Below are 18,319 nucleotides of genomic sequence, written 5' to 3'. Positions count from 1 at the left end.
ATTCTCTCTTGGTCCGGGCTTTGTCGCGAGCAGACGCATTTTCACTCTCTCTTGGTCCGGGCTTTGTCGCGAACAGACGCATTTTGACTCTCTCTTGGTCTGGGCTTTGTCGCGAGCAGACGCATTTTCACTCTCTCTTGGTCCGGGCTTTGTCGCGAGCAGACGCATTTTCACTCTCTATTGGTCCGGGCTTTGTCGCGAGCAGACGCATTTTCACTCTCTCTTGGTCCAGGCTTTGTCGCGAGCAGACGCATTTTCACTCTCTCTTGGTCTGGGCCTTGTCGCGAACAGACGCATTTTCACTCTCTCTTGGTCTGGGCTTTGTCGCGAACAGACGCATTTTCACTCTCTCTTGGTCCGGGTTTTGTCGCGAACAGACGCATTTTCACTCTCTCTTGGTCTGGGTTTTGTCGTGAACAGACGCATTTTCACTCTCTCTTGGTCTGGGTTTTGTCGCGAACAGACGCATTTTCACTCTCTCTTAGTCCGGGTTTTGTCACGAACAGACGCATTTTCACTCTCTCTTGGTCTGGGCTTTGTCGCGAACAGACGCATTTTCACTCTCTCTTGGTCCGGGTTTTGTCGCGAACAGACGCATTTTCACTCTCTCTTGGTCTGGGTTTTGTCGTGAACAGACGCATTTTCACTCTCTCTTGGTCCATGCTTTGTCGCGAACAGACGCATTTTCACTCTCTCTTGGTCTGGGTTTTGTCGCGAACAGACGCATTTTCACTCTCTCTTGGTCTGGGCTTTGTCGCGAACAGACGCATTTTCACTCTCTCTTGGTCCGGGTTTTGTCACAAACAGACGCATTTTCACTCTCTCTTGGTCCGGGCTTTGTTGTGAGCAGACGCATTTTCACTCTCTCTTGGTCCGGGCTTTGTCGCGAGCAGACGCATTTTCACTCTTTCTTGGTCTGGGCTTTGTCGCGAACAGACGCATTTTCACTCTCTCTTGGTCCGGGTTTTGTCATGAGCAAACGCATTTTCACTCTCTCTTGGTCCGGGCTTTTCCGCGAACAGACGCATTTTCACTCTCTCTTGGTCCGGGCTTTGTCGCGAGCAGACGCATTTTCACTCTCTCTTGGTCCGGGCTTTGTCGCGAGCAGACGCATTTTCACTCTCTCTTGGTCCGGGCTTTGTCGCGAGCAGACACATTTTCACTCTCTATTGGTCCGGGCTTTGTCGCGAGCAGACGCATTTTCACTCTCTCTTGGTCCAGGCTTTGTCGCGAGCAGACGCATTTTCACTCTCTCTTGGTCCGGGCTTTGTCGCAAGCAGACGCATTTTCACTCTCTCTTGGTCCGGGCTTTGATGCGAGCAGACGCATTTTGACTCTCTCTTGGTCCGGGCTTTGTCGCGAACAGACATATTTTCACTCTCTCTTGGTCCGGGCTTTGTCGCGAGCAGACGCATTTTCACTCTCTCTTGGTCCGGGCTTTGTCGCAAGCAGACGCGTTTTCACTCTCTCTTGGTCCGGGCTTTGTCGCGAGCAGACGCATTTTCACTCTCTCTTGGTCCGGGCTTTGTCGCGAACAGACATATTTTCACTCTCTCTTGGTCCGGGCTTTGTCGCGAACAGACGCATTTTCACTCTCTCTTAGTCCGGGTTTTGTCGCGAACAGACGCATTTTCACTCTCTCTTAGTCCGGGTTTTGTCACGAACAGACGCATTTTCACTCTCTCTTGGTCTGGGCTTTGTCGCGAACAGACGCATTTTCACTCTCTCTTGGTCCGGGTTTTGTCGCGAACAGACGCATTTTCACTCTCTCTTGGTCTGGGTTTTGTCGTGAACAGACGCATTTTCACTCTCTCTTGGTCTATGCTTTGTCGTGAACAGACGCATTTTCACTCTCTCTTGGTCCGGGTTTTGTCGCGAACAGACGCATTTTCACTCTCTCTTGGTTCGGGCTTTGTCGCGAACAGACGCATTTTCACTCTCCCTTGGTCCGGGTTTTGTCACAAACAGACGCATTTTCACTCTCTCTTGGTCCGGGCTTTGTTGTGAGCAGACGCATTTTCACTCTCTCTTGGTCCGGGCTTTGTCGCGAGCAGACGCATTTTCACTCTCTCTTGGTCCGGGCTTTGTCGCGAACAGACGCATTTTCACTCTCTCTTGGTCCGGGTTTTGTCATGAGCAAACGCATTTTCACTCTCTCTTGGTCCGGGTTTTGTCGCGAGCAAACGCATTTTCACTCTCTCTTGGTCCGGGCTTTTCCGCGAACAGACGCATTTTCACTCTCTCTTGGTCCGGGCTTTGTCGCGAGCAGACGCATTTTCACTCTCTCTTGGTCCGGGCTTTGTCGCGAGCAGACGCATTTTCACTCTCTCTTGGTCCGGGCTTTGTCGCGAGCAGACACATTTTCACTCTCTATTGGTCCGGGCTTTGCCGCGAGCAGACGCATTTTCACTCTCTCTTGGTCCAGGCTTTGTCGCGAGCAGACGCATTTTCACTCTCTCTTGGTCCGGGCTTTGTCGCAAGCAGACGCATTTTCACTCTCTCTTGGTCCGGGCTTTGATGCGAGCAGACGCATTTTGACTCTCTCTTGGTCCGGGCTTTGTCGCGAACAGACATATTTTCACTCTCTCTTGGTCCGGGCTTTGTCGCGAGCAGACGCATTTTCACTCTCTCTTGGTCCGGGCTTTGTCGCAAGCAGACGCGTTTTCACTCTCTCTTGGTCCGGGCTTTGTCGCGAGCAGACGCATTTTCACTCTCTCTTGGTCCGGGCTTTGTCGCGAACAGACATATTTTCACTCTCTCTTGGTCCGGGCTTTGTCGCGAACAGACGCATTTTCACTCTCTCTTCGTCCGGGCTTTGTCGCAAGCAGACGCATTTTCACTCTCTCTTGGTCCGGGCTTTGTCGCGAACAGACGCATTTTCACTCTCTCTTGGTCCGGGCTTTGTCGCGAACAGACATATTTTCACTCTCTCTTGGTCCGGGCTTTGTCGCAAGCAGACGCATTTTCACTCTCTCTTGGTCCGGGCTTTGTCGCGAACAGACATATTTTCACTCTCTCTTGGTCCGGGCTTTGTCGCAAGCAGACGCATTTTCACTCTCTCTTGGTCCGGGCTTTGATGCGAGCAGACGCATTTTGACTCTCTCTTGGTCCGGGCTTTGATGCGAGCAGACGCATTTTCACTCTCTCTTGGTCCGGGCTTTGATGCGAGCAGACGCATTTTCACTCTCTCTTGGTCCGGGCTTTGTCGCAAGTAGACGCATTTTCACTCTCTCTTGGTCCGGGCTTTGTCGCTAGCAGACGCATTTTCACTCTCTCTTGGTCCGGGCTTTGTCGCGAGCAGACATATTTTCACTCTCACTTGGTCCGGGCTTTGTTGCGAACAGACATATTTTCACTCTCTCTTGGTCCGGGCTGTGTCGCGATCAGACGCATTTTCACTCTCTCTTGGTCCGGGCTTTGTTGCGAACAGACATATTTTCACTCTCTCTTGGTCCGGGCTTTGTCGCGAGCAGACGCATTTTCACTCTCTCTTGGTCCGGGCTTTGTCGCGAGCAGACGCATTTTCACTCTCTCTTGGTCCGGGCTTTGTCGCGAGCAGACGCATTTTCACTCTCTCTTGGTCCGGGCTTTGTCGCAAGCAGACGCATTTTCACTCTCTCTTGGTCCGGGCTTTGTCGCAAGCAGATGCATTTTCACTCTCTCTTGGTCCGGGCTTTGTCGCGAGCAGACGCATTTTCACTCTCTCTTGGTCCGGGCTTTGTCGCGAACAGACGCATTTTCACTCTCTCTTGGTCCGGGCTTTGTCGCAAGCAGACGCATTTTCACTCTCTCTTGGTCCGGGCTTTGTCGCGAGCAGACGCATTTTCACTCTCTCTTGGTCCGGGTTTTGTCGCAAGCAGACGCATTTTCACTCTCTCTTGGTCCGGGCTTTGTCGCCAGCAGACGCATTTTCACTCTCTCTTGGTCCGGGCTTTGTCGCGAGCAGACGCATTTTCACTCTCTCTTGGTCCGGGCTTTGTCGCAAGCAGACGCATTTTCACTCTCTCTTGGTCCGGGCTTTGTCGCGAGCAGACGCATTTTCACTCTCTCTTGGTCCGGGCTTTGTCGCGAGCAGACGCATTTTCACTCTCTCTTGGTCCGGGTTTTGTCGCGAACAGACGCATTTTCACTCTCTCTTGGTCCGGGCTTTGTTGCGAGCAGACGCATTTTCACTCTCTCTTGGTCCGGGCTTTGATGCGAGCAGACGCATTTTCACTCTCTCTTGGTCCGGGCTTTGTCGCGAGTAGACGCATTTTCACTCTCTCTTGGTCCGGGCTTTGTCGCTAGCAGACGCATTTTCACTCTCTCTTGGTCCGGGCTTTGTCGCGAGCAGACATATTTTCACTCTCACTTGGTCCGGGCTTTGTTGCGAACAGACATATTTTCACTCTCTCTTGGTCCGGGCTGTGTCGCGAGCAGACGCATTTTCACTCTCTCTTGGTCCGGGCTTTGTTGCGAACAGACATATTTTCACTCTCTCTTGGTCCGGGCTTTGTCGCGAGCAGACGCATTTTCACTCTCTCTTGGTCCGGGCTTTGTCGCGAGCAGACGCATTTTCACTCTCTCTTGGTCCGGGCTTTGTCGCGAGCAGACGCATTTTCACTCTCTCTTGGTCCGGGCTTTGTCGCAAGCAGACGCATTTTCACTCTCTCTTGGTCCGGGCTTTGTCGCAAGCAGATGCATTTTCACTCTCTCTTGGTCCGGGCTTTGTCGCGAGCAGACGCATTTTCACTCTCTCTTGGTCCGGGCTTTGTCGCGAACAGACGCATTTTCACTCTCTCTTGGTCCGGGCTTTGTCGCAAGCAGACGCATTTTCACTCTCTCTTGGTCCGGGCTTTGTCGCGAGCAGACGCATTTTCACTCTCTCTTGGTCCGGGCTTTGTCGCAAGCAAATGCATTTTCACTCTCTCTTGGTCCGGGCTTTGTCGCGAGCAGACGCATTTTCACTCTCTCTTGGTCCGGGCTTTGTCGCGAACAGACGCATTTTCACTCTCTCTTGGTCCGGGCTTTGTCGCAAGCAGACGCATTTTCACTCTCTCTTGGTCCGGGCTTTGTCACCAGCAGACGCGTTTTCACTCTCTCTTGGTCCGGGCTTTGTCGCGAGCAGACGCATTTTCACTCTCTCTTGGTCCGGGCTTTGTCGCAAGCAGACACCGTTTCACTCTCTCTTGGTCCGGGCTTTGTCGCAAGCAGACACCGTTTCACTCTCTCTTGGTCCGGGCTTTGTCACGAACAGACATATTTTCACTCTCTCTTGGTCCGGGCTTTGTCGCAAGCAGACACCGTTTCACTCTCTCTTGGTCCGGGCTTTGTCACGAACAGACATATTTTCACTCTCTCTTGGTCCGGGCTTTGTCGCAAGCAGACACCGTTTCACTCTCTCTTGGTCCGGGCTTTGTCACGAACAGACATATTTTCACTCTCTCTTGGTCCGGGCTTTGTCGCAAGCAGACGCATTTTCACTATGTTCCTGGCTGGTGGAAGTGGAGACATCTCTCAAAACTTTTAATGGTTGTCTTTCTATCATCGAGGGGAGGTGATCGTAGTGACTGGGGTGGCCAAATTTCGTAGGTGATTGGTGTTGGGAAGAGCGCAAGGCAGCGATTCGCTAAATTTAAATTTTCTGAGGTAAATTACGCGCGTGCAGGAAAGCCCATCAGCACGTTATAGCGGACGCGAATGAAATGGCGGAGCAGATGGAGGGCTCTGAGGGACACGGAAGCGAGTCGGTAGTCGAGGAATTTGAGATTAGGGTTGGATCTTTCCCCATCCCGAGCGTTCGTACTCCCTGCCACATAATGTCGGAATCCGGAATGCAGGGATCGGATCCGATGGATTTCCAGGCCATGGAAATTGTTGATGGGATTGGATAAAAAATGAATGCTCAAGCCAACAAAATTGATGGAATGGAGGGTAATATGAGGGGAATGAGTGATCGATTGAAAGGGGAAATGAGGGAAATAAAAGAGGAAATCAATGCCGAAGTGAACAATTTGATGCCGAAACTGAAGAAATAAAAGCCCAAAGAGAACAAAATAATGAAATTGGGGCACAGGAGGGGAAATGTTTGTTAAATGAGGACCTGGAATGCTGTCAGACCTGTGTGGATGCTAGAATGCATCAGCAGGGAGAGGAATTGGGACTTGTGCATCACCAGGGCGGTGGTTTGGAGCAAGAAGTGGAGGAAATATTGGAGGCCCATGTAACGGAACCAGAGCGGGTGGTGATAGATAAAGACCTGTTGGAGCCACAATTGGTTGGGGATGAGATTAATGATTTGGGACCGGAGCGGCCGAGCACTTTGGACAATATCGTCAAGGAGATTGCTCGGGTCCAACAGAGTCTGGGAGATGAGGTGAGTTGGTCCGTCGAATATCCCCAGGACGAGATTAAAGTGACCAAGGCGACCCTCACCACGAACCACGATTGGGCACAAGGGGTCCGAAATTGAATACCAAGTTGGGGGGAGGGGGGAAGGGGTGTTTTGGCCCCGAGCTGGATTTGGACATGGAGTAGTTGGGAGATAGAGCCTCAGAAAAACTGGTCCACAATACAATATGGACACAGTTGTAATGCACAATACAATATGGACAGTTATAGTGCACAATACAATATGGACACAGTTATAGTGCACAATACAATATGGACACAGTTATAGGGTACAATACAATATGGACATAGTTATAGGGCACAATACAATATGGACAGTTATAGGGTACAATACAATATGGACACAGTTATTGTGCACAACATAATATGGACAAAGTTATAGGGCACAATACAATATGGACACAGTTATAGTGCACAATACAATATGGACACAGTTATAATGCACAATACAATATGGACATAGTTATAGGGCACAATACAATATGGACACAGTTATAGTGCACAATACAATATGGACACAGTTATAATGCACAATACAATATGGACACAGTTATAGTGCACAATACAATATGGACACAGTTATAGTGCACAATACAATATGGACACAGTTATAGGGTACAATACAATATGGACACAGTTATAGGGTACAATACAATATGGACACAGTTATAGGGCACAATACAATATGGACACAGTTATAGGGCACAATACAGTATGGACAGTTATAGGGCACAATACAACATGGACACAGTTAAAGGGCACAATACAATATGGACACATTTATAGGGCACAATACAATATGGACACAGTTATAGGGCACAATACAATATGGACACAATTATAGGGCACAATACAATATGGACACAATTATAGGGCACAATACAATATGGACACAGTTATAGGGCACAATACAATATGGACACAGTTATAGGGCACAATACAATATGGACACAATTATAGGGCACAATACAATATGGACACAGTTATAGGGCACAATACAATATGGACAGTTATAGGGCACAATACAACATGGACACAGTTAAAGGACACAATACAATATGGACACAGTTATAGGGCACAATACAATATGGACACAGTTATCGGGCACAATACAATATGGACACAGTTATAGGGCACAATACAATATGGACACAGTTATAGGGCACAATACAATATGGACACAGTTATCGGGCACAATACAATATGGACACTATTATAGGGTACAATACAATATGGACACAGTTATAGGGCACAATACAATATGGACACAGTTATAGGGCACAATACAATATGGACACAATTATAGGGTACAATACAATATGGACACAGTTATAGGGCACAATACAATATGGACACAGTTATAGGGCACAATACAATATGGACACAATTATAGGGTACAATACAATATGGACACAGTTTAAGGGGCATACAATTTTAAAACGAGTCCATGAGAAGTAAATCGTGCCATACCACGTTATCCAAACGTCGATAAAGAGGTATCCAAAGTACAGGTTCCCAAAGAAAATCCCATTTCATTCCAGTTAAGCAAAGATCGGTGTCATCCAGACAATTAACACCAAAGATCTCCAGATGGTCTGACGGTCTGAAAGATTATTTTCGCACATTTAACTCAATTTGGCCCTCGATGTCTGCCTTGGGGAACACTGCCTGCCTTGGGGAACTCCAGCCTGAACAGGAAGAGGAGATGAGAGAAACCCATTCAGGGCCACACGTTGACGACGACTAGAGAGGAAGTCCGCCAGCCATGCGTGGAGATTTCCATGGATACCAAAGGAGGAGAGTTTGGTGAGCAGAGCGGGGTGCCAGACCGTGTCGAAGGCACGTGATATGTCGAGGGAGACGGCTCTAATTTCCTGTTTGGCATTGAGGACCTCTATCCATTGTTGAGACAGCAGAAGCAGCATGTCCAGAGTAGAGTGACCTGGTCTGAAACCAAATTGATGATCAGAGATCAAGCCATTGGAGAAGAGGAAAGATTTCATATCCGAAGCAATGATGGATTCCATGACTTTGCTGATAATTGGGAGAAGGCTGATTGGTCTGTAGTTGCTAGGATCTGTTTTTGCACCTTTTTTGTGCAAAGCGGTGATGTTGGCTGATTTCCAAGCAGATGGCAGATGACTTTGAGCAAAAGAGAGGGTGCAGAGAACAGAGAGAGGGTGAGATAGAGCAGCAGAGCACGATTTTAGGACCCGTGGGCTGATGCCGTCGGGTCCAGTTGCAGAATCAGAGTCGAGGGTTGACAGAAACTTTTCCACCTTGTCAGGAGGAAAGGACACGGAGTCCAGGAGCAGCAGGGTACGACTGGGTATGGTGGGTACAGAGAGGGATGGCTTTGGGACACAAGATTTAGAGGCAAACACAGAGTTGAGGCATTCAGCTTTTTCACGTGCGGAGTCAGCTGTGTAGCCGTTTGAGGTAAGGGAGGGGATGGAGGGGGAACAAACACCAGAAACGGATTTGACCAGACGCCACCAGGATTTGGAAGAGGGAGACAGATAAGAGAGTTCGGTCTTGAGAACGGAGAGATATTGTTTCCTGGCTCTCCTGAGGGTGGACACACACTTGTTTCGGGCTTTGTGAAAGGAAATGAGATTTCCTTCTGTTGGATTTGCTTTCCAGGAGACGAAGGCAAGTTGTTTCTGGGCAACAGCCTCACCACAAGATTCCGTGTACCATGGACGGGAGGAAGGGTATGACAACTGAAGACGAGATGGGATAAATCTGTGCATGAGAGAGAGCAATTTACTTTGGAAGAATTCCCAGGATGAGTTGATATCAGAGGTGGTAGACATGGGAGACCAGTCCAGATGATTGATGGCTGCTTGAAGACCGTGCCAGTTGGCCTGAGTGAAATGCCAGACTCGTCGACGCTGAGCAGGCTCCCTGAGGATGGTCAGAGAGATGTCCACTTTAACAAGGACATGATCAGATGATCCGATTGGAGCAGAAGAAGAGCAGCAGGCATTTTCAGGGAAGTTAGTCATAACCAAGTCCAGAAGAGAAGATGTTCCGTTGACTGAGATCCGGGTCGGGAAATTGACAGATTGTGTCAGTCCCAGTGAGTCGCAGAAGTCCTTTGCTGAGGAGCCATGGCTGGTGAGAGAGGTACCCACACCCAGCCAACTGGCATGATGACAGTTGAAATCACCACATATGAGGAAGAGAAAGTTGGGATGAGTAGATAGAAGTTGGTCCATATTATCAGACAGCGAGATGTAGATGGAGTCATCACTGTTTGGTGGACGGTACAACACACATATGAACAAGAGGTGGGAGCGAAGGGGAAGCCGTAGCCAGAGGTATTCCTGGGGGTGAGGTGGAGAGAGTGCAGTGCAGGGCGAGTGAGGAAGAGAGTTTTTGATAAAGATAGCAACCCCGCCGCCAGGACGAGGCTCAGGTCTATCATACCGGAGGAGGGAGTAGCCCGGGAGAGATACTATGGAATCAGAGACATCATAAAGGAGGAAAGTTTCTGTTAAGCAGATCACGTCTGGTTTGACAGAAGCAACCTGTATGGAGAGATCAGTTAAGTTTGAACGAAGGCCCCGGATGTTTGAGGTCCATACCGTTAATGAAGAGGAAGGGGGAGCATCAGATACAGAACAGGGGGGAGGAGGGGTAGGGTAAGATGTGGAAGAGGTGGAAGAGGTAGGGAGAGCTGTTGAAGGTGTGTCAGAGATTTCAGAATAGCTCGGAGAAAGGGAAGGATGGGGCGGACAAAAGGTTTGATGGTGATTGGGTGAGGCACAATGAGGTGTTATTTGAGGAGGGGGAAGAGCGAGGCAGAAGGTTGGGGGAGATGGAGGTGAGAGTTGGAAGGGGGAAGAAGCGGGGAGGACGCTTTGAGGAGGGGGAGTGAGAGGGGGGAAATTGAGAAGCAATGAGGGTGGGGAGATTTGAAGGGGAGGGGTGAGGGGGGAGTTTGGGAGGGAAGGGACAAGGGGAGGGATTTGAAAGGGATGGGATATGGGGGAGATTTGGAGGGGAGGGGTGAGGCAGGAGTCTAGGAGGGGAGGGACGAGGGGGCGTCTTGGCGGGGAGGGGTGAGGGGGTAGTTTAGGAGGGAGGGGGCAAGGGGGGAGATTTGAAAGGGATGGGTGATGGGGAAGATTTGGAGGGGAGGGGTGATGGGGAAGATTTGGAGGGGAGGGGTTATGGGGAAGATTTGGAGGGGAGGGGTTATGGGGAAGATTTGGAGGGGAGGGGTGAGATTGGATTTTAGAAAGTGTACGATTTATGGGAAACGAACATTTATTGCAAAATGAGTTTCTTGTGACCTTCGAGTTAAAAATACGTTTAAGGACGCTGGATGGAGGATGGAGTGCAGGAGAGTTTAGGGAATGTAGAAAAAATGCACTATAGGAGATGGATATTTTTTTGGGGATGAATTGATTTGGTGAGCAAGTCGAAAGCAGCCTTTTAAAGAAGAAGAAGAAAAAGGTGTTATAAAATATGACGGAATACATAACTTGAGGGGAAAGTGTAAACATTGAAGGTTAATAACAGTGAAAACTATCTGGGGAAATGGGGGAGAAACACGTGGTCGAAGAACGAACGAACGAATAAGAATGAATAAACGAATGAGAACAGAGAAGGAAATGGTTTTTTTTTTTGGTTTTTTTTTTTTGAGTTGAGATTTACACAAGGAAGTAGGCTATGGGTGAAAAGACTGGGAATACAGAGAACGAAAGTTATTGGATCATAAACGACGGACCGCTGAGAGAAAAACAAAGCCTCAAGGTTGTACAGTGTACACTGTACAAGGCCTCAAGACACGACACGAATTAACACGATTTTCAATACAGGTATGAAAGATTTGCACTGAAAAATCTTCGTCGGGACACAATATACGTACAACACCATAAATAAATACAGTTTTAACGAAAATACAAATGGGAACAATCACTTAACTTCGATTTCAAATCGTTCGCGACGCGGCAAAGGCCTTGCTCGCGACACGGCAAACAGACGATCAATTTATCAATATCCCGGTTTACGATGTGGGATATCCCGGTTTACTTCTCAGTGGATGAAATGGAATTTCCTCATTTTCATTATTTTTAGGTTTTCAGAAACTGAAAATGCTGCAACTCCCGGTAGGTCTGTACTTGACACTCACCTCGCACTTCACGCTCACCTCGTTCCTCTTGCTCACCTCGCCGCTCACCTCACCCCTCACGCTCACCTCGCCCCACACGCTCACCTCGCCGCTCACGCTCACCTCGCCCCTCACGCTCACCTCACCCTTCACGCTCACCTCACCCCTCACGCTCACCTCGCCCCTCACGCTCACCTCGCCCCTCACGCTCACCTCGCCCCTCACGCTCACCTCACCCTTCACACTCACCTCGCCCCACACGCTCACCTCGCCCCTCACGCTCACCTCACCCCTCATGCTCACCTCACCCCTCACGCTCACCTCGCCGCACACGCTCACCTCGCCCCTCACGCTCACCTCGCCCATCACGCTCACCTCGCCCCTCACGCTCACCTCACCCCTCACGCTCACCTCGCCGCACACGCTCACCTCGCCCCTCACGCTCACCTCGCCCATCACGCTCACCTCGCCCCTCACGCTCACCTCACCCCTCACGCTCACCTCGCCGCACACGCTCACCTCGCCCCTCACGCTCACCTCGCCCATCACGCTCACCTCGCCCCTCACGCTCACCTCGCTCCTCACGCTCACCTCACCCTTCACACTCACCTCGCCCTCACGCTCACCTCGCCCCTCACGCTCACCTCGCTCCTCACGCTCACCTCGCTCCTCACGCTCACCTCACCCTTCACGCTCACCTCGCCCCTCACGCTCACCTCGCCCCTCATGCTCACCTCGTCCCTCACCTCGCTCCTCACGCTCACCTCGTCCCTCACGCTCACCTCGTCCCTCACGCTCACCTTGCCCCTCTCTCCTCTTCTTCAACTCAAGGCTTAGATCATAGCTTTCTTGTAACAGTGTCTCCTTCCAGCCAATAATGGTGTGCTGATGTCACAAAACGAACTTTTGTTTTTAAAAGTTATTCAGGCAAATGGTTTAAAAAAGAGCACTCGAACTTCCACACGAAATGGACATGACAAGCGTGCGAAAAGCACCAACTGCACCTGTGCTTACCAGACTTGGGATAGGTGATGATGAACAAATCATCGTCCAGAACGTCAAAGTGCTCAAGGTCCTTGAGAGTTTCCTCATTGTATAACCCAGGTATCAGGTAAATTCCACGGAAAGGTGAGAGAGAAGGAAGATTATCACCGACATAGAGATTGAACCTGTCCAACACCGACATGATGGAGGGTGTGCCCAGGGCGTGAGGGCAAAGGTTGACTTGCCGCACTGACAGAATGTACCTCTTTCTAGTGTTTTTCCATACACACCTTCAAGAAAGGTAAATAAAAAGACTCCATCTCGTGGTTGGTTTATAGTGTAGCAGCATAGCAAACCTGTTGTGCATTTTGTGATACGAGCACCAAATTTGGCACAAATGTACATTAATATGTTGCGAACATTTTCAGATATTGGGCCACTTGAAATTCCGTAATTTTGTTTTTCAAATTTTTTCAAATTTCGTAATTTCAAATTTTTCGGGTGACACCGTCACAATTTCGGTCTTCGAGGCCGGCCGATATAGTGGGGCGGCTTAGCCCAAATATTCAAAAGAATTGTGCATTTTGTGATACAAGCACCAAATTTGGCACAAATGTACATTAATATGTTGCGAACATTGTGTGGTCAGCAATGAAGACGAGAGTCTGAATTACATGTATGCAAAAGACCTTGTGAACCAGTGAAGCAAATACACGGGTAAGCATGAATTAAATCTAGGGCATGATATAATTTCCATGATGTTTACCTCTACACTCAATGGTGGAAGGAGGTAATGTTTTGATCCCAGCTTGTCTGTATGTCTGTTTGTCTGTTAGTCCACAAAATTCCAGACAAAGCTTGTAGTAGTGGTAGTTGTAGTGGTAGTGGTGATAACAGAAATTGTTATATAGAACTGAACTTATATTATTATTATATGCAGAAAATAACTTCATTTCTATATGCCCTGCAGTGGACAGGTTAATTGGTTTATGCACTGAAGGGGTCACCCTGGTGTGCACTGCTGTGTTCTGCCTCACTGAGTTGTTCAGGTATGATGTACTCAGCACAAGCTTCCGGTCCGCCCGTAGGTGGGGGTGCGGGGCCTGTCACGGAACGTCAAAACAAACGGCCTGCCGGGGCCGCCCAAAAGTCGGGCGTGAGGGGCGCGTCCACTAATGGAACGCCTCTCGCTTCCCAGATCGAGGGCCACGTGGTCAGGAGAACCTCGTCCCTTCCGGTCACACTTTGCCTATCGGCCGGCCTCGAAGACCGAAATTGTGACGGTGTCACCCGAAAAATTTGAAATTACGAAATTTGAAAAAATTTGAAAAAAAAAATTACGGAATTTCAAGTGGCCCAATATCTGAAAATGTTCGCAACATATTAATGTACATTTGTGCCAAATTTGGTGCTTGTATCACAAAATGCACAATTCTTTTGAATATTTGGGCTAAGCCGCCCCACTATTACTTTGCTCATGTCGAACAAGATCTTTATTTTGCACCTTTATCCAGTTCTCATTCCTTTAATGCTCCATCTTTACCTGCTCAATGCAGTTACACAAGGAACTTCATGATTGTCACAAGACCCGTGGCTCATTTAATCCACAGATGTCCAACTCACACGCACATGAAGTCCAAACTTGCAACTATTTAAATCTGGGGTCGTTAACCTGGGGTCCATGGAAAATTTACCTTGATCCAGGGGGTTTGTGGAGCGTCCATGGAAAATGAAATATATAATATTATAATTGAAAGTCTCTTCCGAAAAACATCATTTATCGTGACACACATTCGTCACACAAACACATTGGTAGCTGTGGTGCATTTAACTCGTTACTTTGTTGTGGTCAAGGCAATGTAAGCTTGTCTTCCCGGCTCCCCACGAGATGGCAACACCGACAATGACATGGCCGCATCATGGGTCAGTTTCGGTTACCGCTTCCATGCGGACCAGAGATCATTGTGTTCGGCCTGCTCCGGGTATGGCATTCTTGTTAATTCAAGTCACGAACACCGATAACCTGTACGTTTGAGTCATTGAGCATTGAAGTCATTGAGCGTGGTGCACGGACAGCCAGATAGATTTCAGCCCTTGGCAGCTCTCAGCTTGTGGGCAACTGGCAGTTTTAGCTAGCGGGCAACCGGCAGTTTCAGCTAATGGGCAACTGTCAGTTTCAGCTAGCGGGCAACCGGCAGTTTCAGCTCTTGGGCAACCGGCAGTTTCAGCTCGTGAGCAACCGGCAGTTTCAGCTAGTGGGTAACCGGCAGTTTCAGCTTGTGGGCAACTGGCAGTTTTAGCTAGCGGGCAACCGGCAGTTTCAGCTAATGGGCAACTGGCAGTTTCAGCTAGCGGGCAACCGGCAGTTTTAGCTAGCGGGCAACCGCCAGTTTCAGCTTGTGGGCAACTGGCAGTTTTAGCTAGCGGGCAACCGGCAGTTTCAGCTAATGGGCAACTGGCAGTTTCAGCTAGCGGGCAACCGGCAGTTTCAGCTCTTGGGCAACCGGCAGTTTCAGCTCGTGAGCAACCGGCAGTTTCAGCTAGTGGGTAACCGGCAGTTTCAGCAAGCGGGCAACCGGCAGTTTCAGCTCGTGAGCAACCGGCAATTTCAGCTTGCAGGCAACCGGCAGTTTCAGCTAGTGGGTAACCGGCAATATCAGCAAGCGGGCAACCGACAGTTTCAGCTAGCGGGCAACCAAACCAGCAATTTCAGCCAGCGCGCAACCGGCAGTTTCAGCTTGTGGGTAACCCGCAGTTTCAGCTGGTGGGCAACCGCCAATTTCAGCTCGTGGTGAACCGGCAGTTTCAGCTGGTGGGAAACAGGCTGCAGGCAACCAGCAGTTTCAGCTAGTGGGCAACTGGCATTTCAGCTTGCAGGCAACCGGCATTTTCAGCTGGTGGGCAACCGGCAATTTCAGCTTGCAGGCAACCGGCAGTTCAGCTAGTGGCCAACCAAACTGGCAGTTTCAGCTAGCGGGCAAACGGCAGTTTTAGCTAGCAGGCAACCAGCAGTTTCAGCTAGCAGGCAACCAGCAGTTTCATCTAATGGGCAAATGGCACTTTCAGCGAGCGGGCAAACGGCAGTTTCAGCTAGCAGGCAACCAGCAGTTTCAGCTAATGGGCAAATGGCACTTTCAGCGAGCGGGCAACCGGCAGTTTCAGCTAATGAGCAAACGGCAGTTTCAGCGAGCGGGCAACCGGCAGTTTCAGCTAATGGGCAAACGGCAGTTTCAGCGAGCGGGCAAACGGCAGTTTCGGCTAATGGGCAAACGGGAGTTTCAGCTAGCAGGCACCTGGCAGTTTCAGCTAATGGGAAAACGGCAGTTTCAGCTGGCAGGCAACCGGCAGTTTCAGCTTGTGTGCAACCTTAATTCGCAATTTCAGCTAGCGGGCAACTGGCAGTTTCAGCTAGCGGGCAACCAGCAGTTTCAGCTTGTGGGTAACCCGCAATTTCAGCTCGTGGACAACTGGCAATTTCAGCCAGTGGGCAACCGGCATTTCCAGTTGTAGGGCAACTGGCAGTTTCAGCGAGCAGGCAAACGGCAATTTCAGCTAGCAGTTTAGCCGGCAGTTTCCGCTAATGGGCAAACAGCAGTTTCAGCTAATGGGCAAATGGCAGTTTCAGCTAATGGGCAACCGGGAGTTTCAGCTGGCATGCAAACGGCAGTTTCAGTGAGTGGGCAAATGGCAGTTTCAGCGAGCGGGCAAACGGGAGTTTCAGCGAGTGGGCAAACGGGAGTTTCAGCTAGCAGGCAACCGGCAGTTTCAGCTTATGGGAAAACGGCAGTTTCAGCTCATGGGCAACTGGCAGTTTCAGCTATAGGGCAAACGGCAGTTTCAGCTGGCAGGCAACCGGCAGTTTCAGCTAGCGGGCAACCTAACTGGAAATTTCAGCTAGCGGGCAACTGGCAGTTTCAGTTCGCGGGCAACCAGCAGTTCAGCTTGTGGGTAACCTACAATTTCAGCTAGTGGGCATCCGGCAATTTCAGCTAGTGGGCAACCGGCATTTCCAGCTATAGGGCAACTGGCAGCTTCAGCGAGCAGGCAAACGGCAGTTTCAGCTGGCAGGAAACCGGCAGTTTCAGTTAATGGGCAAATGGCAGTCTCAGCTCGTGGGCAACTGGCATTTCCAGCTATTTAAATTTTCTTGCTCGTTCTTCAGCGTTCATTTTATTTATACAAAAAAATTATTGGTTATTATATCATCTTTTTTAACAACAATATATTTCTATTTTTCAACCATATGCTTCATATGCCCCTCAAATTTCTTTTTACTACATAATGTAGAACAATTATCTCTCCAAATTTTTTTTATATCTATTGAATTTAGTTTGAATAAAAAGAAAGTATTAGCATTATTTCTCATTGAGCGACGAGGGAGTTGAAAGTATGATTGACTGAGATAAATACAATTACAAAAATAATGTCGCCCCCTTGTATAGCAGCTGTCCATAACCATTTGATTTCTCTCACCAACACAATCGTCAAAGGTAACGAGGTTCTTCTTTGTTTCATCTAAATCTTGGGGTAAAGAGGTATATCATCCGTATTATCACTGAGAATACAAGTTATGGTTGTAGGTGATGTGGGTTTTGATTTCTTTTTAACTTTTTGTCGATTATCACAAAATAGTTGTATGATATCTTTAATCTTGTACTCATTTAGTTTGTGTTGAAGTTTAAATAAACCGATTATATTGTTATGTCGGGGGGTAAAGGAATATCTCGAGCCAGGTAGATCTGTATAGGTAACATGCTTCGACTGTCGTGATAGGGAATGTACCCTGTAATAAGTTCTGTGTTTTTTAGGCAGTTTGTTGGGGGTAAGTGTGTACCTGTGAACATACAAGCATGTTTGTGTGTTAAACAGTTGTAGGGATTAAGATGAGACCCCTGTGTGTCAGACCTGGTAATCATTCCTTTGTCCCTCCTGGCAATGCATACCCATATAAACACTTAGATAGGCCCTTTAGTGCAACATTAAATAATTGCCCTTCCCTTACAATGCCCTTGGAAGAAGACCGGCAGGAAGCCAGATTGGGGCACCGCCGGATGTCCGCCGCCAGCCGCACCACCAGCTGGCCTCGCAACATCGCGTGAGATGAGCTGTAACCATGCCACAGGGAACGTGTGATTGGTTGGCGCGGAAGGCGCGAACCTCCAGCCAATCAGCGCTGAAGGCGCAAAACCACGACTGAGAAGGAGGTTTTTCATTGGAGGGAAGGCGCGAGAAGGTTCGGCAGACGGCGAGAAGCTATGAGGCTCTGGTTGGTAGCGCGCCAGGACTGACGTCATATGCCAGGCTACAAAAGGGCACGCTGACGGTGCTGCACTTTAGTCTCTTGTCTCTGCACTTCTCTTCTTCGTGCTGACGTTTCGCTCTTGATGTTGAGTCGTGCTGATCCTTCGCTTGTCGTTGTTCATCCTTGGCTCTTGGCTCTTCGTCTTGAGAGGTCCTGGTGGTCGTTGGTTCACCATCTGCATGGTGCTTGGAGCAGTCCTTCTCGGTGCTTTCAGAGTTTGGAGTGGTGCTGGGGCCTCGTGTGCGATCGACACGGAGCTTGGAGCGGTGCGGGCCGCGCGGGGCCTGGCGAAGCGTGTGAGCGAGGCGGACGGAGGGTTCCCTCGCACCGGAGCTTGGAGCCAGATGGGGCCGCGTTGGACGACGGACAGATAAGCTCGCACCACATTACACAAACCCACGACGAACGTGTTCTTTTGTTAATTCATTTTCTCCTGTCTCGTATTTGGAAGTCGGTGTGTGGGATCCCAATTTAGGATCATTATTTATTCATCGTCGCATTTCATTGTTTTGGGTTCCGTC

The 18,319-nt window shown here is 49.3% G+C and overlaps 1 protein-coding gene across 1 annotated transcript in view; it reads right to left on the bottom strand.

Annotated features, from left to right (window-relative positions):
* LOC137427189 (sulfotransferase 2B1-like) overlaps positions 1-12,784 on the bottom strand; it is a 28,153-nt gene extending 15,369 nt beyond the window's left edge. Inside the window, exon 1 of the mRNA XM_068116445.2 lies at positions 12,527-12,784. Within this exon, the coding sequence (XP_067972546.2) occupies positions 12,527-12,698 (172 nt within the window). The 5' untranslated portion in view covers positions 12,699-12,784. The remainder of the gene's footprint in view (positions 1-12,526) is intronic.
* Between the last annotated feature and the right edge of the window lie 5,535 nt (positions 12,785-18,319).

Source organism: Myxine glutinosa, unplaced genomic scaffold (assembly GCF_964187855.1).
Source record: "Myxine glutinosa unplaced genomic scaffold, kmMyxGlut1.1 SCAFFOLD_2012, whole genome shotgun sequence".
Classification (NCBI taxonomy): domain Eukaryota; kingdom Metazoa; phylum Chordata; class Myxini; order Myxiniformes; family Myxinidae; genus Myxine; species Myxine glutinosa.
Note: the sequence above shows the minus strand (reverse complement) of the source record. Positions and strands in the feature narration are given on the sequence as shown.